Source organism: Mytilus trossulus, chromosome 5 (genome assembly GCF_036588685.1).
Source record: "Mytilus trossulus isolate FHL-02 chromosome 5, PNRI_Mtr1.1.1.hap1, whole genome shotgun sequence".
Classification (NCBI taxonomy): domain Eukaryota; kingdom Metazoa; phylum Mollusca; class Bivalvia; order Mytilida; family Mytilidae; genus Mytilus; species Mytilus trossulus.
The window spans coordinates 81,777,072-81,801,890 of record NC_086377.1 but is presented as its reverse complement, the minus strand read 5'-3'; the positions used below and the strand labels follow the sequence as shown (position 1 = coordinate 81,801,890).

Sequence of the window (24,819 nt, the reverse complement as noted above, 5' to 3'; positions counted from 1 at the left end):
TAACATACACAATTATGACTGATATGAAATTTATATAACCTAATTGCAGCTATGTAGGTTATTCAAAATTTATCAAAATAGTACATTTAGTATATTGTATCAAGTTTTGACATTTCCTTTAGGTTGCACTTTGTAAATACAACGCCTCTTTTGGGATATCTACACGTGATAGATGTTTTGTTTACCTACTGGTTCCCAGATATGATATCTATGTATCATCTCAAAGAGACACATCTTGGGAACTTTACCAGTATGAATTCACATGGATAGCGGCAAAATTAAATTCTGAGAAGGACCAAATGTTAAGTGAGAGGAAGTACATAATTTTAGTATACATGTAGGTTTAAATTCTTGGAAGTTTGAGGTATATAAATGTTGAAAATATACCGCACAGCCATATGTTTTGACCTTTGAAAAAACAGTAGTGCATATGAACTTTCCAATTACTGGTTCCGAATAATTATATTAAGATACATTAAAATTATTTTATATGAATATAAAATATGTCATGACTGCTTCATAATTAACATATCTGTTATGGAACGAACACTCGTATGGGGATTTGTGTTTACAGGAATGAATACTCGTAAAAGGGGTACATATTTTATCTTTTTTCTTGCCAAGCATGACACTCACACATGACATATGTTTAATATAAAATATTGTTATCAATAATATATTGTTATTCATTCACTTTGATGGTTTTAGTGACCAAATCATTGATCATAGGATTGACAATACCTCCTTCTATTCATTGTTTACATGTGTTTGTCTTAGCGGTTTAAGTGACCAAATCATTGAACATTGGATTGACAATACCTCCTTCTATTCATTGTTTACATGTGTGTGTCTTAGCTGTCTTTAACTTGTTGTATAAAGTTTTTCTTTCATTTTGTGCATTTATTAAGGGTTGCCATATCCGTGCTAGTAACTTCTGTCTTCTCTATTTGATCTGCTAGATCTGCATAAATTGAGTCTTTTCGTAGGGCTTTGAGAAATTCATTAAATCCCTGTTCATTTTTACGCAAAAGCATGTCCATTAAATTCCTGTTCTTTTCCTGTGGGGTTTTACCAGATTCTATCTTCTTCCCATCATCAACTGACAATACCTCTTTTGATATTAGATGATCTACTATGTTCTCGTGTTGTATATCAGTGATGACCTTGAGGTAGTTCTTTTGTAGACGAACTTTATATAATGGAAAATTCCAAACTGATAAGCCTACAAAATACAAAAAAAATAATTTCTTCAGATAGTGCTATTGACCTTTTATGACTAAAGACGAGGTTAAATTCAGAAGAGCGATTTGGACCACATGAAATTTATAATGTGTTTTCATTTTTTTATATCACTTGGTCGATACCTCTTCTGGTGGATTATACGTCCCCTAGAGTATCATTAGCTCAGTATTCAGTACTTTGCTACTCACATGATTTAAAACAAACCCTTCTTAAATTTACCGTTTATAAATTTTAAAATTATGCAGAAACTAAGCTTTCAACTCATTCGGGCAAAGTTGGCATAAGATGGATTTGGGCATTTTTTAGTACTTTTCATGGGTGTAGCCCTTCTCCTGTTTCGGTTTTATTCACCCTTTTCTTAAATCTAATGTCTCATGAATAAGTTGAATGCCCACATATAATGATAGATCTTACATTTCTTCATACAAATTGATGATGTATGCTCTGAATTTATCAAACACATATGATAAGCGTTTGACATTTTAAAGAGAGCTGGTAAACATACTTATTCACAATTTATAGTTAATTGCCAATTTGTTTGTTATTCTATTTTCTCTCACTTTGATTTTTTTTTATAGTTGACCAAAACTAAGGCCTTTGCATTATATATGTTCACTATTCTTTTCTACAGTTGGATCTAAGAAGCGAAATTCATCTGAGGTCATATTTGCCTGACTCGTAACAGGTACTTTTATAACTGTAGAAAAGAATATTGATCTCAATGCCTGAGATCATAATTACTCAATGGTACAATTTCTAAGATCATAGTTACTTAACACAAACTGAAATTCGTCCTGAAAGACTTACGATATATACCAGTGACCTTCTTTGGTATGCAAGAAAAGTAGTATACTTATGATAAATTAAATATGACGCAAATGATCTGTTAAATAGTCTTTAGAATCAAATACATTATATCTATTTTGAATGAATATATAACAAGATTTAAAAACGATTTCAGTAAAAATCCTTCTTTGTTTGTGTTTATAATAAACCCGTCAGACATACCTTCATTTTCCGCAGATGCTGATGTTGGACTTGGACTGAAATCACATTTCAAATCATTAGCGATATCTTCGTATCCATAAATACGTAATCCATCAACAAACACACTGTAAGCAGGTTCCCTCCTCTTGCTCACAATATCCAGCAATGCTTTGTTCTGATCATCTTGTCCAGCTTGTTGTTCAATACGACGTCTGTCATCTACTGATATCACCAGATGTGCCATCATATGGTCTAAAATTTGGCTGGTTTGTATGTCCTGTATGATTTTGTCTGCATTATCTCTGATTTTATCTGTAATTGTGGTAATATAAAATTTCGTTTAGCATGTAAGTTGACTTAAAATATCAAAATGATTATATTTTGTATTCAGTTAGCATACTGCATTTACTGATTTCTTTTCAAAATAGGTATTGTCAAGCAAGCGAAAAGTCTGAACATTAGTTAAAGTTTTGAAATTGCATGCATACAAAATATGGAATATAAAAGTTGAGCACAGCTCAAACTCTCAAGACAGTATCTAATTCTATGTTAGAACCTTCAACTTTAGCCCACAGATATGATATTCCTGTATAAGAAGCAAACTCCCGAAAATGTACATAGATATATAAAGTGATATTCACAGTAAAATAGATATGTTATTTTAAGTTTTCCTAAAGTGTTTATGCCGTAATCAAACTAAATTCATTTGATGTGTATTGATTGATATTTTGTCTCGGGAACATTTTACTTTAATAAGTTGTTAATATTTTTTAACTAGCTTATCAGGACTTTATGCTTATGTGTTTCTGTTAATTGTTTGTTTGCTTTGTGTCATCAGTAGTAACAGGCAACAGTAGTAAACTGCTGTTCAATAGTCATAAATCGATTAAGCGAAAACAAATCCAGGTCACAAAACAAAACCGAGGGAAATACATCAACTATATGACGGAAACAATGGAACAACAAAAACACTGAAATGCTAAAAAAAACAAATGCCTGCATACATAGAAACGGACTATGTGGTATCAATCTGACGAGCTAAGTACAAAGTGACTTTTATATTTGGTTTTTACATGTTCCTTTTACACAACTGTCACAGGTTAAAGAAAGGTTAGTTTTCAAGATTGGTTCTAAATATAGAACTTAAAATATCCAAATATTTTCTGACACATATGTATGCATTGAATTGACATGAACCAACACTAAACAAAGGAAACGCAGGTCATAACAAATGAAAGAAAAATTGGAGTGCATTACTTCACAAAGTAGTATACCAATACTACTATAACTTTTCAAAGAAATTAAATTAATAACAAAAAAAACCTTAACAATTAGAAGCAAAGATATACAAATAGTTTTAAAAAGATTCCTAGATGATTCCAGATGCCACCTGTAAACTAAATTGTCTGAGAAGCTACTGAGTTGACTGCAAGTGAATTGTTTTAACATAACTGAATGAACCGCAGTGGATATGGCTGAAAATTGACTGGGAGACTGAACATGACAGAATAATCAAATCTCAGATTAAAATTCATTTACGAATGCTACCTATTCCGTAAATAAAAATCTACTGAAAAGTTTCCATGCCTGTTTTCTTTCGCAGTATATTATCACCTGTAACTTTTTCCACAGCTCTTAATGTTTTTGCATCTATGTTCTTCACAACCTCCTCTAAACAACGTACACCCTTTCTTATATTAACTAAAGCTTGTTTAATGACCCGTATTGTAGGTTTTACTGATCTGTCTTTTCTCCAAGTAAATAAAACTTCCTTATTTTGGGCTGTCAAATTGGTACTACATTTGTCGATATTTTCTAAATCCGCTATGGACAATCCGAGTTCTGTTCCAAGTTGAAAAACCATTTTTCCAATCTGTGGTGCTAGCTTGTCTAAAATTTCATCTGTAGGGATACAATCTAATATGTCGTCGGAAATTCCTATAAGATAATTCAGATTTAAATAGTACATGTACAGTAAGTGAATAATTTTACATGGATTTTTTTAAAAAACCTTGTCCTTGTTTGATTTCCTGAATCTCGATCAGCTTTTTGTGTCAAATGGTATTTATCATGTTTACTGACTCGATTTTGAACATACATTTTTTTCTTGTATTCACATTCTTTTTTTTGCAAATTATACATTAATCACTATTCAATCAGGCCGTTACTCACACTGCCAGAAATCCAGAAAATCTTGTCCTTCAAATTATGTTTTAAACAATCATTATATTTCCTAGGACTGGTTTTAGCTGACATGAATAACACGATGGGGAGCAGGTTCTGCGTACCCTTCTGGCGCACCTTAGATCACACACAATGTTAAATAGTGTTCATGTTGCTTAGTCTTTATAATGTTTAGTTTTCTGTGTTTTGTTTTGTATACTATTGTGTTTCTGTTTGTCCTTGTCTTTTTTAGCCCCGACATTGTCAGTTTATTTTCGACCTATGAGTTTGAATGTCCCTCTGGTATCTATAGCCCCTCTTTTGGAAAGGTCTGTTTGTAAAATGCTGATCACAGAATACACAATTATTATCAGCTCAGTTAACTTTTTAGCTGACATGATTCAAATCAAACGTTTTTTCTATTTCAAGTATTTGTTGATATGTTTGGAAATTATTACGGAAATAAAGTTCCCTCAGGCAAAACGGACCTTTAAAGGATTTTTCTAGGTCCTTTTTAGTCAAACTGCTTCCCTTGTAAACAGCCTCTGAAAATTTACTTTCTTCACAAATAGACTCACAAGTGCACACTACCATGTGTTATCTCAGTGAATGACAAGAAAGCAAAGGGGCATACATGATCACTAGCCAAATCATTGGTCTAGTAAGAGTAAAAAATAATAACAAAGTGTTTATAAGAAAAAACTGCCCATTAATTGACAAAACATCACTTTCGATATCAACCCTGTTTGTGTTTTTCCTAAACACAACAATTAACAAACACAATTCATGTTTATGCTTCTGTCAACTTAATTTCTATGAGAATATGTTTATTACTTGACAATATATGCAGTTTCTATGATTGTAAACTGAATGAAAGACATTAGTTAATAAGAAGAATGAATAAACGGACACAGCACTTTAGCCAAGCCCACACTACGTTTGACCATGGGTTAATAAAGTCACTGTTAAGCATGATTTCTTTTAAAAGTACAGTAAAACAAAAATACTAGATTTCGTTTTAAGTTGATGAATATCTTTAGATACAGTTTACTCACTAGATTTAACTTGTTTTCTTCTCCTGACCTGAAAATAAAGTCGTATAAACTGTATAAGCATTTATGATGAGATCTGCAATCTTAGGAGAAGTTTTCAAAATCGTAGTTAATATACTTTGAAGTGACCATAATTGAAAGGGAGATAATAATTGCAAAAAAATACACTTTATCTCTTTATAGCTTACCATGCATAATGTGTGTGTTGTTATTTTCATTTCTTGCAAACTTTTATCTAGATCTCCAAAACATATTGAATAATTCTCTTTCAAGTGAATAAGTGTCAAAAACTTGACCATCTGTGTATTTCCTGTGTAATTCTTGCCAATATCTCTCCAATCTATCTCTTCCATTCCAAGACGAAGTGCTAATTCATGTATCAAGTCTTCCTCACAATTACAGGAAAGACGAAGCAACTCGGGGTTACTTGGAATTTGATCTAAAGAATATTCACTCAAACCTACAAGTTGTATAAAACGTAAACATTGTGAAAAGATGGTAATAATTATGTAAATGTGACAATACATTACTAGAACACTATGAGTCAATATTGGCAACAAATATAGATAGTAATTATATTTCAAAACTGTCTACCACCAAGAATAAATATCTATTTTCATAATGTTTCTATGGTCCTGTCTGGCTATTTTATGAACAATATCTATATGGCCTTGTCTGGCTGTTTTAATATAAGCTATATGTTTATGACCGTGTTTGGCTGTTTTTAGAATATTCTACCATTAAGAACAAGGCCGTCTTATGAAATTGTAATAAAGAATAATTATCTACATCTCTATGGCCATGCCTTGCTGTTTTACCAGTATTTATACACCTAAAATAATGAGTTCCAATTTGTTAGCCAGCATGAAGTTTTTTCTCTATCCATTTTATACTCAAAATGATAGGCAATACCACATCAAACTGGTTATCAAAGCATGTAAGGCTTTGAAAGCATTTGCTGCCTAGTAAATGTTTTTGTAACTTTTTTCGAACATCCATATGTAAAAGAATTAAACCTGACATGAGTCTACATAAAATAATTCCAGCAAAAGGTCTATTTACTTATACTAAACTGAGAATTACCGGTCATTATTTTTAATAACGCAAAGGGTCTTAATTATAGTTGACACTGTCTAGAGAAGTCACCTTGATCATTTTGCATCATATTGACTATTATGCAATCCGTTTACAGAGTTGAGTTTGTAAGTATCAATCAGCAATTAAAAAAGGCCCTAATACATCACAGAGTCCGTAATTTTCTCCAAGTATTAAAAGCATGGTTAGTAACATTTCTATAACGTGCGTAGTGATTTTGTACGATTACTTTATGAATGGAAGATAACCACATATAATGTGTTTTAACTAGATACCCAATGATAAGTATGGCCAGGTTTGATTCAAATTGACCCAGTTGTTTTCAAAAAGATTTTTTTAATTCCAGAAAAATAAATATTTAAAAAAAAAAAACTTTTTATAAAATGTGGTACAGTTTAAGAGACATCAATGTACTAAAACAAGCATTATTGTCTGAAAACTAGAAAAATGCTTGCTTTAGACCCTGTTGACCCTAAATTCGAGAACAGATTGGGCAATATCCCCCAACATGAATCCCAATCTTCAACTTGTGGTATGGAACCTTCGGGTACAATTTTAGAGCAATCAAAATACTTATACACAAGTTATTGTTCTGAAACTAGAAAAATGCTTGTTTGGGGACAATTTTCGACTCTAATTTCTAAACAGTTGGGACCATCGCCTCCAAAAACCATCTCAACCTTCCTGTTGTAGTATTAAACCTGTTGCTTCAATTTCAAAGAGATCCATACACTTTAACTTAAGTTATTGAGAAACGAAATGTCGTCGGATGACGACGACGCAGACAATGACATCGATGAGAACATGATAGCATTTTACGATCCCTTAATATTTTGGCAGTCGTATAAAAAAATTAAAAAAAAATAATTTGCTTTCAAATAAATGAAATACATGTGAAGGTTTTGTCAAAAAGTGCTTATTTAGAGTTTAAAATTATGATACTCAAATAGATACATTTAAATTTGTATTTCATTTATTATCAAACTAGTTAGTTCATAATCTATGTTTTGGTGAGATCTATGAACTGAGTCTGCATTTCATATATATTATTACGATCGTTATGAAAACATGAGTAAGGCATGTTAGAATTAAGTAAATAGTATTACTTGTGTTCGTCAAACAGCTTTTATAATATGACTTATGTGTAACCTCTATAACTAAGCAATTTTCAGTTACATTTATCTTAAGACATACATGCAGTTCAATGTTCCAAATTATATGCTTATAAAACACCAGTTTCTACAACAATGCTCTTCAACGTTGAACTTTATTTGGCCTAAACAACTTTTTTAGATTCGAGCGTCACTAATGAGTTTTTTGTAGGGGAAAGGCGCGTCTGGCGAAAAACAAAATTTTAATCCTAGTATCTATCATTCTATGATGAGTTTATTATAGTGACAATAGAATGAAAATTAAAAAAAAATCACATCCAAACTGTACATGAGTTAACTCCATTATTAATAGATATATGTCTTGTCTTATCATATCAAGTTACATAACACTGCTTTTTTTGCGCTATAAAACCAGGTTCAATCCACCATTTTCTACATTTGAAAATGCCTGTACCAAGTCAGGAATATGACAGTTGTTGTCCATTCGTTTGATGAGTTTTAACATTTGATTTTGCCATTTGATTAGAGACTCTCCGTTTGGAATTTTCTTTGGAGTTTAGCATTTTTGTGATTTTACTTTATAGTTAACATCCTTCGACTGTTGTCTGCTCTGTGGTCGGGTTGTTGTCGCTTTGACACATTCCCAATTTCCTTTATCATTTTTATCCTTACAATATTGGTAAGCAAGCCAACCAACTTTGGACCAACATGGAGTAGTGAAATCATGACAAAAATAGTAAAGGTTTGTATGCTAGTCAACTCTTATATATATCATGCATATAAACTCATCATAAATACCAGGATTATTTTGGGATTTACGCCAGACGTGTGTTTCGTCTACAAAAGACTCATCAGTAACGCTTGAATATTTGCTGAAATTTGTTTGTGGTAATGCAATACAAAGATAGTTGATACACATTTCAATTCCACAAAGGAGTAGGTCCGGTAAGGCCTCTTTCTGGCCCAAAAATATAACAGTTTTACAAAATTGTTAAAATGTAAACTTTTAGTTATTTATTGAACAGAGTGTTTCTGCTACATAAATATGGGCTGCTTTTGACAATACAATGCATATATATCGGGTTGTAGCACCATTGAGTCATGCTATATTACTGAAATCTTCAAAATTCTATCATTTTAGTTAGATTTTAGACGGTTTTCTGTGTAAAACGAAAGTGGCCGCATTCATTTTTATCCTTAATATGTAATGTAAGTTGTATTTTTAGATAATATATAACATATAAAGTGACGTTTTTTTGGCATATTTGAGAGATTTTCCATATTTCATCTTCAATCGGATCGATTTTAATGACTTAATCAGTTAACATCTTTCACATTAACTAATTGAATCAAGTGAAATAGACACTTAAGTGTTTAAAAAGTGGTCAAAATCTTTTGTTAGATGAAACTGAAATTTGAGGCCAATATGAGTCCTTAACGAACCTACTCCTTTTTAGAACTGAATTATTGTGAATCTTACTAATGTTTTGTATTTATGTTATCACCTCACAATATAACTTAAATGCAAATTACATATACTCCTACGATACATATTTTACTCACGAAGGAATTATGATATTTTTGAGATCTTTTAACAGAAAAAGAAATAGTCAATACATTTACCTGGACAACTAGGATCACACTGCATTTGTTCCTATAAGAAAAGAAATACCTTTTTATTATTCTACAATTATTTGTAGCTAACGTAATCCGGCTAACATACCAAGAAATAAAAACATAGAATCTGCTTCTAAGTTAAATGTTAGTATAATGTTAGACTAGTGTTGATAACTATGCTGAACAAGTTTAATCAAGCCATAATTTGTATGTGCCTGTCCCAAGTCAGTAGCCTGTATTTTCGTTGTTGTTATTTGTTGGTGAACATCCTACTAGTTTTTGGTTTTACGCATGAATCACTTCGTTAGTTTTCACTTTGGAATTGTTTTACATCTGTCATTTCAGGGCCTTTCATGGTTGAATATATGGTATGGGTTTTTCTGATTAGTGAATGCCATACAATAACCTACAGTTGCTACTATGTCATTTGGTCTCTGGTGGAGAGCTTTCTACTATGTCATTTGGTCTCTGGTGGAGAGCTTTCTGCTATGTCATTTGGTCTCTAGTGGAGAGCTTTCTACTATGTCATTTGGTCTCTAGTGGAGAGCTTTCTACTATGTCATTTGGTTTCTGGTGGAGAGCTTTCTACTATGTCATTTGGTCTCTGGTGGAGAGCTTTCTACTATGTCATTTGGTCTCTGGTGGAGAGCTTTCTACTATGTCATTTGGTCTCTGGTGGAGAGCTTTCCCATTGACAATCATACAACATCGTCTTGTTTTCATATTAATCATAATATTTGGAATTACAAAGTTACACCAATGAGACTACCACAAATATATACCTTTATAAGACTTTTTTGGAGGGATTGTATGGTTTGTTGTGCGACCTTTTAATACACTGATTGTGTTGTCCTACCTATTATGACATTTTGATTAAGTGTAAATTTGCATGGTGGTTGGTGTTGGTATAACAGAAGAACATCATCACGTATAGCAACTGGTCTCTTTTTGTAGTTCGAAAGATTCTCTCAATTTTGTGTTTGTTACTTCAGTTTGTAAGTTGTAAATGAATTTTCGAGATTTTAACATCATTCTGCTCAATATGTCTGCGCCTAATGTATACTATTTATTTTTTTTTACTGTGTCTGTGAATTGCAGAACATTGATTAGGGGTTTTATCAAATAATTGCTACACTGGCATTGCTGTTAATTATACTCGAAAAAGTTACGAAAAAAATAACAGATGGAAAGCTAGAGTTGAAAACAAATGATTGTTATCATACTGATGAATAAAATTGTCCTTGTATTTTTTTTTCTTTTATGTTTCAGCATTACATTTTGCGATTTGATAGGGGACTTTCCATTCCGAATTTTCCTCGGTATTTTTGTATTTGTTTTTTTGTATTTATTTCTTTATAAAGAAACAAACCAACTATATGATGTCCAAAAATATATGTCTTATGCATCCTAAGAAATTATTCAAAATGAAAATAGTTAAAGTAAAGTACATACCAGTTTCTGATTCCAAACTCTCCAGTTGTGTTTAATGTTTTCACCATGTTCGCAAAGACATTCCTCTGTATCTACAACCATATTTTCTTCTGGAGTAAAACAGTTTAATTTTGAGCAGGAATACTCAGTGTGGAATGGTAACTTGTTGTTGGCTTTACAATGGATAGTTGACTGATAAAATTCGGATATTCTCTCCAAAGTAACAAACAAACAATCCCGGACACTGGTGGCTATATCAGGTATTATCAAACCCTTGGAGCGCTTGTGGACTAGGTGCAAAAAGATCTTATTTCCTTCTACACAGACAACAATATCATGCTCTTTATCAAATGATAACCCAACAAACCCCGAAAACATAAGTTTCCGTCCTTGGTATTCTTTTAATGTCCACATACTCAGACATGCACATATTAGACGGTTTGGTAAGGCTGGAGGTATGATGGTTCCTTTGAAAACAAAGGCCAAACTGAGAGTCCTCTCTGGTGTACATTCTTGTGTCAAGTAATCTGTATCATTTCTTTGTGTAAGCATACAGGGTACAAAGAAGTTTTCTAATGGTAGACGACTTCCTGTTTTAGTATCATATCTCCGTTGTTCGGATACGATATCTAGATGTATCAGCATATCAAATATGTACTCTTTAAATGGTAAAATCTGACGGAATTCTTCTTGTTCCCAAATCTGGTAGAGGTCTACTTTTTGAATCATTCCATTTTCAGACATCTTTTGAAGGTTTTCCTTGTTTTATTTTCTTTGGGCCAAAATGCAACATCTATAAAAATTGAATAAAATATGAAATATTATTTATATTATGAGATTATAGCGATCTATAAAAGCTACATGATAAAACAATTGGTATCACTCATTTAGATCATCACTGGAAAACACAATTTATCTTAATATTTCAATTAAATGTCTTTTATATCAGAACACATTTTTTTTTGTCTAGTCTGTTATAACAGGATTTGGTGATCAAAGTTGAATCATTTCCATTTGGAAGAAAATTATCTGAAACAAGGCTTGCATGTGCTGTGAGAAAACTGCTAGATTTCTAATGTCTGCATGGCTTGTACATGTTTTCTGTAAGGGAAACACTAAGAATGATGTATGACAGTCATCCATGATGACATTTTGTCAGTCAATTACTGTCTTTCATATTTTTATTTTCCAGTTTTAAGCACAATTTTTCGGTATAAGGTAGACGTTAATGTTAAAAACACTAGATGTGATTTTTTTCTTTGAAATACTGGTTATTTGAAGATTCCCCGTTCAGTTTTGTCTTTATCAGATCAATAAATTTACAGAATTTCATCCTAATGTAAGACTACATCTACAGCGATTTGAGCAAAATGTATTAAAAAATTAAAACCATGCCACATCATGATAGAATATAATGTGGACAAATTAAAGAACCTTAGTGAGCACCCTCACATACCCCACGTCCCCACATTGTCATTGGAGGAAATAAATAAGTGTAAGAAAAACAAATTGTATACGGAAAATTAATTTCCTGCCAATATGTACATCTAAATAGTATGTCCTTATTATCAACAAAATTTCATGAAATTCTGTTGTGTGGTTTCAGAGGAGTTGAGATGACAAACTGTTGCAGAAGTACATTGAAGCAAATAAGTTCAAAGGGGCTAACTCCTAGAAAAAAAATTGAATCGCAATTTCCCGTCGATATGCACAACTACATAGTATGTCCTCATTATTTGAAAAGGTTTGGTGAAATTCTGTTGTGTGGTTTGAGAGGAGTTGCGATGACAAACTGTTGCAGTGGTACATTAAAGTAAATCTCGCAACCAAGGTGTGCATCAGCTGGTCCCTAAACAATAATGTATGATAGTTTAGTGAAAATGAATGTCACACTAACCATGTATACATTTACTTTCTTTAAAAAGCCTGATATAAGAGTTTCAGTTTAAATATATAACAACTACACATTGTCTCAAAACATAATTGTGTTGGTAATCAACTCATAATGGGATAGAACTACTTGCAAGTTTTTTAGGATTGTTCAAATATATTTTATATTTTGAAACCATGTAGTTCTATAGTTATACTAATACCTTTATACTTAATAAATATTAGTTTCAGTTTAAATTGAAAAACAAAACTAAATAGGGAATGTGTCTATGGGACACAGATGATGCCCCAGCTTGCATATTACGGAAAAAGTGACGCAACCCAAATTTGTAAATGATCTGCTTTTTGGTAATAAGCATTATATTTAAGTTTCATAAAATTTCGTTGAAGTAAACTTAAGTTGGACAACAGAAACGAAAAAAATCCGCATTTTTTCCATTTGTAAAAGGCATAACTCTAGAACGGTAAAAGGGAAGGCACCAAAATTCAAACTTGATCTTTGTTTTGTGGTTATAAGCATTTTCATGTTTTTGTATAGAATTCATAAAGTTTGGTTGAAGCAGGGAATTTCTATACTAACGGGACTGGTCACTTATAACGATATCTATACCAACATCAGACTGATCTCGGCCGTAGCTGATGTCACGTGACTTTATAGCAAATCATTTCACATTTACGAAGTATTCTTCATAACAATAGTCGAGTATAAAACATAAAGGCAAGGAGGTGAGGGTGGTGAGCTATGGATTTTGTTTTGGAAACAAAAAATGTTTCCAGTTTTTGGCCCTGAAAAAAAATGTGTTTGTTTCACCCTCAGCTGCCACTATATATGCTACAATTGATTTCGACTTGTCACCAAAATTTGTCCTAAAAAAAATCAATACCTCACGCCCCCCTCCCCCTCCACAAAAAATGAAGTAAATAGTTGCTGCCTAATTCATTTGAAAAGGTCTTCCCGAATCGACTTGACGTACAAAGAAATATTCGCCACTGGTCTTCACTAAAAAAAACGATTCACGCATAAATGCATGACTAACAAAAGTGTGAGGTAAATGATATATTTGTCTAGTATCTCAGTTCCGTTAAATAACACGTAAAATAAATAAAAAAAACGTTACCCTATTCCTTTACCAAATACTCATTGGAGAAGAAATACAATTTTAAACGAACAGAAAAAGTAAAAATGTAGTAAACTCTAATATCTCAATCCTTTTTTTCGGCTGTAAGCACGCTGTTGCAGCTAACGTTTTCGAATGCGTTATCGAGACATATCTAATGGCTTTTATAAAGTAGCAACCACTTAACTTAAAAAAAAGGGGGAGGGTTATTTTTTTTTTATCTGAGTCAGATTTTTTTTTCGCGCGTACGTTTTTATTCCATTTTTTTCGATGCTGGTGATCAAATACTTTGTTTGTAATATTTTACACTATAATGTATGGGGAAACTCTTGATTCAGAATTAAAAAAATTATCATCTGTATGACCATTTTTTTTTTTTATCAAATTGGGGATCAGAATATTTCCATTCCCATCCCCCACCCCCCTTTTGAAGGCAAATGGTTGTTCCCTTAGCACTAGAACAAAATTCCAAAAATTTTGAATATTCAGTTCTACGTAATGAACATTTAAATGACATATAGTTTACAAGTGGGAACAAATCTTATGTACAGGTAGCTAAACAAGGTGTATAGATGTGAACAAATGTAATGTGAAACCAGTGTACACTACACTAAACTAATTGTAAACATGTTTACTCTACACGGCGCGATTTTATGAAATTTTATACATTTTGTCATTGCAAAATGCTGTTTTTCAAAAGATTTCTCGGATTGTTTTTTAAATATTGATCTTTGAACTTTGAGGAATTTGTTCGTTGAATTTTCAGTGGCCGCCATATTGTGTGATATGGAAACAATTTTACACAACTGGGTTGTTCTTCAAAACGATACTTCTAAGTTTAATAATTCATCATTCTTTCAAAATCTTATATTTTTTGTCACCTTAAATCGCTATTAATCAGATTTTATATATACAACAAATAATAATTATACAATTACAATGTAATGTGAAGTACTCAAATAACTACTAGCATCGTATATCAGAGATACAAAACTAAGTTTATATTTGGGTGGTAGCTTTAAACAGGTGGCTTAATTAGTTATCAGTTAAAATCAATAGAGACGAGCCCCGTTAGTATAGAAAGTCCCTGGTCGAGGCAAACTTAAGTAAGAAAATGGAAACAAAAAATGCAGCAATTTACCCATTTATAAAGGGACATAACTCTAGTATAGTAAAAGTGACGCCACACAATTCAAATTTGATCTAAGTATCTGAGTAAACTGCTCGGTTGCCTGCTGCCGTACATCACCAATTAAAAAAAATATTTTCATTCAGAAATTAGTTAAACAAGTGCATGCATTTCACAATTATTAACACTGTGGATAAAAAAAGATTGTTTTTTTAGTAATCATATTACATAAAAATTCTCACATACCAACACAACTATCATGACTATTAGTAAAGGATATTATCAAACAGTCTGTCACGCTCTAATAAAAGGTACACACTTTTTGGATATTGGAACATTTTTACCTGCATTATATATATATGTAGGACTCAAATCTATGGCAGGTTTCAAATCTATGGCAGGTTCCTAATCTATTGTATATGTGACGTCATGCCATCCCAAATCTATGGCAAGTTTTGTAATTTCCTAATCTATGGCGGATTTATGTTATTTCCAAATCTATGGCAAGTTTTGAGCAAATTGAAAACAATGCAGTACATTTTCGACCAATTACTTGTCTTAAGCAAGTGTAACGACAATAGGAACGTGTCTATAAACATTTTTGAAATATACATTCCATAATGGTCAACCCCAAAAAAAAATCATAAAGGAAAAATTTATATGCCTTGATACAGATTTCAAGATTAAAATGATGTGCTCTGTAAAAAATAAACATTTTTAATCTGTGCATGGTAACTTTTTAACAAATTCATTTAATCAACTAATAAGACCTTTGAAAAACAAGGAGGCGGTTTTTTTTATAAAAAAAAGAAAAAAAAAGTAACAAATAAAAATAAACAGTTTGAATTTTCAAATAATATTTATTTTAGCGAAATCGTTAATACATCTTTTTTTATTTAAGGACGATTTAAATCAAATTTGTATCCGGTAATTTTTTATTTCACTTTATAAACTTTGCGAGCCGTAGACAGTAAACTACTACCAAATAGATATAGGAAGATGTGGTATGAGTGCCATTGCAATTTGTAACAGTAAAAAGTAAAATCACAAAAATACTGAACTCAGAGGAAAATCAATACGGAAAGTCCATAATCACATGGTAAAATCAAATAACAAAACGCATCAAAAACGAATAACAAGCACTGTCATATTCCTGACTTGGTACAGGCATTTTCAAATGTAGAAAATGGTGGATTAAACCTGGTTCTATAGCGCTAACCCTCTCTCTTTAATAACAGTCTCATCAAATTCCGTTATATTTACATGATGCGTTAAACCATTATAGGTCAACGCCTTCAACAAAAGCCTTGACTTACACCAAACAGCAAGCTATAAAGGGCCCCAAAAACTCTTTTTTCTAAAATATGCGGTACTAAAAATAGCGGTGCCATAATTCATCGAGGCATTCGGCCAGTACAGCACATTTTGTCCATCTTCAGGGTTAATATGTCACATCTTCCTTTAAACTACCTGCAAATTGTTGTCAGGGAAATATCTTCATCTTGAATGGGGTTCAAAACTATATGGAACGGACTGCAATAAATTTTGATACTCTGCAATATTCGTTCTCAAAATGGATTGTTTTGAATCTTTGCAAATTGGCTAAAATTCTATGTTTTTTGCCTGAAATCTAATGAATTTCTTTTTGTTTAGAGAAATTGCATCAAACTTTTAAATACTACAGCTTAACTCAATTTTTCTTAGAAAAAAAAGACAATTCTCAGCTACCTTCAAATTCTTCCTGCAATAACAAAAGAAAATAAATAATATACATACTAATATTTTAGCATTTCCCTGTTCTAAGTCATATTGTACTTTTAGATTTATACAATACACTAAATTTTTAGCCTTCTGAAATCTTACATTCAAAACTCAAGGCTAAATTTTTAGCTTTCAAAGATTCTCAATTAAATGTAATCGGCTCGAGTTTTAACTATAAATGTGATCAGTTTGAACAAAAACAGTAGATACATGAAAAAAATGCTAAAGTTTTAGTAAAAAAAAATAACATGTTGATCGCAATGCAATATAGTAAATTGTAAATTATAAGCCTGGTACCTTTGATAATCGATTTTGGAGATGAAATTTAGCGACTTTAGCGATCATTATTTTGATTTGATCACGAAAATCACGAGTAAGAGTTTACATTTAAGTTTTGAAACAAGCACTAGAATTGAATGTCCTACAACATTCATAAACTGTCATCAACATGTAGAATAGTTTATCATTATTATACTAATCGACTTTTGGTGGGATTTTATTTCTCAATCTGTAGGTATTATGTGGTTTTGGTAGGATTGATATTCTTTTCGACATTTTGAGATTGCCTCAGGCATCAGCAACATCTTCAATACTATAAAACTATAGTTTGTACCGGGCAGTATATATATTGTACATATGCCTCATTCAATGTAAAGCGCTAGAAATTAATAGAAATGTACTCTTTTGTAATTTAAGTGATATAGTTCCATCTTTTGCTAATATGTGTGAACAAGATAAGTTTAGTTTCATTCTGAAAAGTAATGATACAGACATTAGTACTGTAAGTGTAGCTGGAATAAGCGATATGTATGATTTTAACATTCATTTAAAGCAAAAATAATGTTGTAAAGAACTTTTATAGTATTAATGCTAATTGTTAATGGCTTGAATTAATAATTTTGTATGAATAACACCTCCACGTAATGTAAATATAAAATATGTATCTCTTATCATTGAGAAAATATGTTTGGTTTGGTTTTTTTGTTTTTGTCTGTTTGTTTGTTCATTTTTGTATTTGTATTTGTATTTTGTAAATGTCGGCTGGTATCATGTCTGTATAGGAATTTACACCAATAAAATTATTTGATTTGATTTTATGCCTATGGTTTGTCTATAGTATGTGTTGACACTTTAAAGTAAATGTCTTCTATTATAAGGACTCTATATGAGGTCAAAAGACATGGAACATGGTATTTGAAAAAAACGAGAGAAAGTTTAAATGAAAACCAGACATGAACTCTGGTTACAATTCATATTTTGTTTACATATTTTCATACAAAATAAAACTAGCAAAACTAGTTATATATAGAGATTAAATAACGTTCAAGTTACCAAGTTTCTCCTCCTCTTCTGGTATGCTTATTTCCCTTGAATACAATTATCATTTATATTAAGAAAACACGAACAGTTGATGTATTGTAATATTACAATAGAGTAAAAACAACTTTGCGCCATTTTGTAATCATAAACAGTCTGCGTCCTTCAAATGCTTTAATTATATTTGATGAATTTATGAAATGTGAAACGTTTACGTGATTTTAACATTTAAAGCGCCTTTATGATTAACATTTTGTCTTTAAAACGCTTGAATAATTGTATCACCTTTAGATTATTTGGTTCTTTAATTATTAATGTTACAGCTTCAATAAAAAAATATCATTATACATTTCTAATTTTATTTAACTGTTCCGAACTTAAAAGATTCTATAGACACACATTTGTGATATATCAGCTAAGCATGTTCAGATTTGAATGACAATATTTGAGTTAAGAACCTTTCACTTGAGCTTCTCATCAGTATTTACATGAAGATCAATAATAGGAGATTAATGAAAACCAAAACAAATAGATAGATGTACACTTAAGTCATGTAAGTATACGTTATCAGTTTGTGTAAATGCCTTGTACTTAATTCAAATTTCAGAAACGTACAGGCATTTTTGTTGCTAAATCCACGAAATGATATATCAGACTATACATTGTTTCCCTACATACTTCAATTCATACAACAATACACTTAGGTTTAATTGTAATCTTTATATTATTGGTGATTAAATTAATCAGGTATTAATAACCAAATATTCAGCTGAAACTTCTACTTAAAGAACCTTCAATTGGTAAGTGACATTCCACATAATAGTTAAATTTGAATATTGTCTATATCGCAAATTCATTTTATTTTGATATTTTAAAACATAACTTAACATGCATTGATATCCAGGTATTTATTTTTATATATTTTATAAATGAGGTACCAAGGATAAGTCTTGCGAATTGTGATAATTTCATTATGACATAATTAATTGTGATGTAATTGGTTGCTTTATTGTGATGTCCCCACAGCTGGCCTTCGACTATTTTATCTCTTTTGTGTGTTATTTTGGCACTTCAACTGTTTGTTTTGTTTTTTTACATCCTTAGCTTTCTAATATAAGGTTCTGAGCGTAAATGATGAAGATCAACCCAGAATAGCTTCATTTTTATCACTTTTGCAGCGATTTTTGTTATAAACGGTTATCTTGGTCTGACCCCAGTCACGAACTGTTTTAAAAATGCTATAATATGTAATATGTTAAACAACACGGGCGGAAAATGTAAGGTAAACTTTGTTTGCTATAGTGGACAAAATGATGACGACAGTGCAACGTGTGATTTTGGAGGAAATTACCGATGCTCACGTTTTTATATATAATATGCATGTTTACCACTCTAGTGTGTAGTTCAGAACCTTCCACTTAAGCATGTTTACCTTCTCATCCACTGGAGGTATGACTGAGAATGTCAACCGTTAAAGATAAGTGCAAAACAAAACAAATAAAATGATATAAACCATAATAAAAGTTAGTAGCCCAAGCAAATGCTTGCATTCAGTTATACAACTCTACACATAAGTCGACATTTCAAAATTTTGGCATTGACAATTATGAAATCATTTGTGCGCTCCCGCTGAAGCATCCAGAAAAGCACTCTTGGGACACTTTGTTTATGAAATGTAATGGAATTTCTACATGCTATCGTTTTTTATGTATGCATAAAACAAGTCCTTCATTTTTCGGCGAAAGCTTATAACTTTGTGTTATAACTTAATGTCTATAAAGTGAGCTGAAGTTTAATACTGGTATTATATGGCTGATTCACTCGTTGAAATTGATCTTTTTTCTATGGAGAACACTTGTTCTGCTGACAGAAATGATAGGGTCCTGATATTTTGTGTACTTTAATATCCTATACTCTCATTCAAGGTTTATCCTTAACTTGGTCTCAACTTTTGAATAATCTCTTTCAACTGTGTCTCTGAATGTTATTTCTGACTATACAGCTTATATGTATGTTCAACTTGGCGTTTATTTTTGTTGTAGTTCAGTTGTTTTGCTGTTCTATTGTTTTCCTCTTGTAGTTGATTGTTTGGTTTTGGTTTGTAATCCGGATTTGTTTTTATTGTTTAATTAGATTTAAGACTATGGCGGTATATTACTGTTGCTTTCAGTACGATTAAAGAGTTTTTTCATGATGAAGGCTATACTGTAATATTCATTTTCTTTGGCTGGATAGTAGATCATTTGGCAATCATTAAACCTTACCCAACTATAAAAGTTATTTCATGTCTAGAGTTTATTACTATGAAAGGAGGAAAATAAGAAATAAAACTGTTATGTTGAGAAACTTTAAAATACCCCAACAAGGAGAGTCTCAGTCCACGTTAATACAAAAATTGAAAAAAGGGCACTGTCTCTTGTCAAATGAGGTAAAAAAGTATAAGCAACAAAGCAACAAATTCAACAAGCTAAATGAAACACAATAATACATCAAGACAATAACAAACAATAAAAAGCATAAACCTGGTGGAACTGAAACCATTTTTTTAAATTATGTCCTGTACCAAGTTAAAAATATGTCAGTTGTTTATCAGTTTGTCCGTTTCTATAAACTTTTGTTTTGGACAGGCTATTTGCGATGTTTTTTTACTTAGATTTTTCTTGGAGTTTAGTATTTTTGTTGTTCCTTTATTTCCTTTTAGCGACTGATTCGTATAATCAACAGACCTCAAGTTCTTAAGGATTCATTAAAAATATGGCCATTTCAACATGTTCAAATCCTTTTTTTCTGTTTTATTATTTTTAGTATGTTTCTTCTATCAATAAATCAACAACTACTAGAAACTTATATATGATTAAAATAATTTATTAGCATAATAAATACATAACAATAAAATAATGTGATCATGTGATACATGTAAACTATGGAATAACAGAATACCATTAGCCAGGTCTGCCACCTGTTAACTGTTGTTGTCCTACTGGTAAATTACGAAAAGGGCTATTTGTAATAGGACCATGGTAAGGTGTTGCATAGGTACATTCTGAAAGCTGATTAAGTCTTTCATGTCTATACTCAGTGCATCTCAAACAAATGCAAACTGGTAAAATGTGCACTAAATAATGAGCATGACAGGTTTTAAGTTCATGCAATAACCTCATAAAATCTTCTGCACTTATATGTCCCTGTAAATTAACTCCATGTAAATTAAGTAAATAAAACTCATTAATGACAGAACGATACATTGGTTTGATATAAAGCGAATGAATTGCAACAGCATTTTTTGCACTGATTTTTCGTGGCAGAAGCAGTTTAACAAAGTCTGTTTCCAGTTGGAACTTTTCAATCAGTGGAACAAGAAGAGCTGTTTTGCCCTCTCTGCATCTTTTTACTTCACTATTGTCATTTACTAAGCATTTAAATAAAAAGCCCAATGTAAAATTGCGATTATACTCTGATAAAATAATTTCTATTTCTATTACATCATTTTAATTTAGCATTTGCATATAATTATTAACAACATCTAATAAAAACTCACTTCTTTTTAGTGCTAAATGAACTTTGGTCTGGGGAGCAATGGTAACCACACTGGGTTCACCATCATGACCAAAGTTTAAATGAAGAATTAGCTTATTCATGATAGAATTGCAATATCCCTTTTCCTTTTTTTCTCTAACTATTTAATTATAGTTCCCTATTAAGAATAATATTCTTGCCCGCCCCAAAAAGGAAAAAGGATAGAAGCAGATATGTTTTCAAGATGCTTCTACACCATAGCAAACCTTCAGACAATCATGTGGATAGTGTTTTTAAAACACTCTTTGAATGTCCAAACATTTGGTCTTTAATGTGAAGGTTAATCAAGAATGAACAAAATATAGTTTAATATATCCAATTATTTTTAACAATGACAAAATATAAACAGTTTATAACTAATTCTTATAATTCATCATTGCAGTGGGTCAAACAGCATAAAACTTCTATAGGCCACGGTGGACTGAATATTATAATATATATTAACTAGAGGCTCTAAAGAGCCTGTGTCGCTCACCTTGGTATATGTGAATTAAACACAGGAAGCAGACAGTTCATGAAAACATTGTGTTAAGGTGATTGGGAAGTGTTTGAACATCTTACTTTACTGAACATTTTTTGCTGCTTACAATTATCTGTCTATAATGAACTTGTCCGTGTAGTTTCAGTGGAAAATGTTAGTAAAAATTTACAAATTTTATGAAAAATTTAAAAAATTGATTATAAAGGACAATTACTTCTTAGGGGGTCAATTGACCATTTTTGTCATTTTGACTTATTTTTGAGTCTTAAATTGCTGTACATTATTGCTGTTTACAGTTTATCTCTATCTATAATAATATTCAAGATAATAACCCAAAAGAGCAAAATTTCCTTAAAATTACCAATTTAGGGGCAGCAACCTAACATCGCGTTGTCCGATTCATCTAAAAATTTCAGGGCAGATAGATCTTGACCAGATTGACAATGTTACTACCTGTCAGATTTGCTCTAAATGCTTTGATTTTTGAGTTATAAGCCAAAAACTGCATTTTACCCCTATGTTCTATTTTCAACCGTAGCGACCATATTTGTTGGTTAGCTCGGTCACAAAACACAATTTTTAAACTTAATAGCCTAATAATGATTCTGGCTATGTTTGGTAAAATTTGGCTTAATAGTTTCAGAGAAGAAGATTTTTGAAAAAGTTAACTCAGATTTACGAAAAAATTGTTAAAAATGGACTATAAAGGGCAATAACTCCTATAGGGGTCAACTGACTATTTTGGGTCTAGTGACTTATTTGTAAATCTTACTTTGCTGAACATTTTTGCTGTGTACAGTTTATATCTTTCCATAATAATATTCAAGATAATTACCAAAAACAGTAAAATTTCCTTAAAATTACCAATTTAGGGGCAGCAACCCAACAATGGGTTGTCTGATTCATCTGAAAATTTCAGGGCAGATAGATCTTGACCAGATAAACAATTTTACCTATTGTCAGATTTGCTCTAAATGCTCTAAATGCTTTGGTTTTTGAGTAATAACCAAAAACTGCATTTAACCTCCATATTCTATTTTTAGCCGTGGCGGTCATCTTGGTTGGTTGGCCGGGTCAAAAACACAATTTTCTAGATACACCAATGATGATTGTGGCCAAGTATGGATTAATTTGGCCCAGTAGTTTCAGAGAGGAAGATTTTTGTAAAAGATCATGGAGATTTACGAAAAATGACTAAAATTAACTATAAAGGGCAATATCTCCTAAAGGGATCAACTGACCATTTTGGTCATGTTGCCTTATTTGTAAATCTTACTTTAATGACCGTTATTGCTGTTTTCAGGTCTCTCCATCTATAATAATTTTCAAGATAATAACCAAAAACATTAAATTTCCTTAAAATTACCAATGTACGGGGCAGCAACCCAACAATGGGTTGTCTGATTCATCTGAAAATTTCAGGGCAGATAGATCTTGATCTGATAAACAATTTTACTCCATTTCAGATTTGCTCTAAATGCTTTGTTTTTTTAGTTTTAAGCCAAAAACTGCATTTTACCCCTGTGTACCTTTTTTTTTGCCATGGCGGCTATCTTGGTTGGTTGGCCGGGTAAAAAAACACAAATTTTAAGCAAGATACATCAATGATGATTGTTGCCAAGTTTGGTTTAATTTGGCCCAGTAGTTTTAGAGGAGAAGATTATTGTAAAAGTTAACGACGACGGACGACAGACGATGGACGACGACAGACGACGGACGACAGACGCCAAGTGATGAGAAAAGCTCACTTGGCCTTTTAGGCCAGGTGAGCTAAAAACATGTTATGAAAACATATTATGCCAACATGAATCGTGAAGCAATACAAATAATTCTAAAACTTTCTGATCACTGTGCTCTTAAAATTACATTCTGAGTTTTTTTTTAGTCAGTAAAATTTGAATGTATTTGCAGCTTTATTTGGATTCATTTTAAAATTTTGTAAAATTTAAACCATTTTAAGCAATGTATTGTACATGGTATACTATGTTTGATGTATTTTTGTACAGTTCATAACAAGCCTTTTTGCAATTATATACAAGTTATCACATGTACAATATTTCTGTACATGATATAACATGTACAAAATTGCAACTTGAATACAACATATATAAATATTTACATGATTTATGTACATATATATACAAAAAAATATCCTTATTACCGTTGATTCATTTTTTATCATTGTTTTCAGAAGTTAAAATATATATTTCTCAATCAATTTTGTTTTTAAATTTAACACTGTAGCATTTATTTCTCATCCTAGCTGTACCAGGTAAAAACTTACTCTTTCATTAAATCCAATAAAGAGACAATTTTGAGCATAATCTCTTCATCCTGGCTGAACATTAACAGTATGAAGATCATTAAACACAAGTATTTGTCTTTTATTCAATTCAATAATTAGACAACTTGTATATCCAAGCAGAATGATGAAGTAAAAGGATTATATCTATATACATTATGGTTCATATTATAGGTAAAGAAAAATAAAGTTCAAGATGCATGATGCGTGAATATTTTGACATTTATGTTGCAAAAGATTATCCACAAATTCTGAAGGTCCACAAAAAAACTGATAATGTAACAAAACATGGAATAAATAAAGAAACTATACCTATTCACAGAAACTTAAAACATTGTTTATATAAACAAACAACAACAATAAAATATTAAAGTCACAAGATAGTCATTATTATATCATTATCCTCACTGTAACTAAAAATAACTATAAGGTTCAATCTCTTTCACTGATCTATAACTTTCCTACTTTTCTCATTTTAAAGATAAAAACTCTTTCATTCAATCCAATAAAGAGACAATTTTGAGCATAATCTCTTCATCCTGGCTG

General features: G+C 31.4%; 1 protein-coding gene across 1 annotated transcript; it reads right to left on the bottom strand.

Moving 5' to 3' along the window:
- Positions 1-222: 222 nt before the first annotated feature.
- LOC134718370 (uncharacterized) lies at positions 223-11,443 on the bottom strand. Its single transcript, XM_063580868.1, has 7 exons — positions 10,721-11,443; positions 9,275-9,305; positions 5,633-5,904; positions 5,448-5,475; positions 3,844-4,167; positions 2,251-2,541; positions 223-1,222 (listed from the first exon to the last, which is right to left on the bottom strand). Exons 1-7 carry the CDS (start codon positions 11,441-11,443, stop codon positions 888-890), a joined length of 2,004 nt encoding a protein of 667 aa, XP_063436938.1. The 3' UTR covers positions 223-887.
- Positions 11,444-24,819: the final 13,376 nt, after the last annotated feature.

Coding starts and splice junctions, on each gene's coding strand:
- LOC134718370 (XM_063580868.1), bottom strand. CDS start 11,443: ATGTCTGAAAATGGAATGATTCAAAAAGTAGACCTCTACCAGATTTGG. Junction 5,476..5,632: donor CAACACACACATTATGCATG/GTAAGCTATAAA, acceptor CTTTATTTTCAG/GTCAGGAGAAGAAAACAAGT. Junction 1,223..2,250: donor AGCATCTGCGGAAAATGAAG/GTATGTCTGACG, acceptor TGTATTTTGTAG/GCTTATCAGTTTGGAATTTT.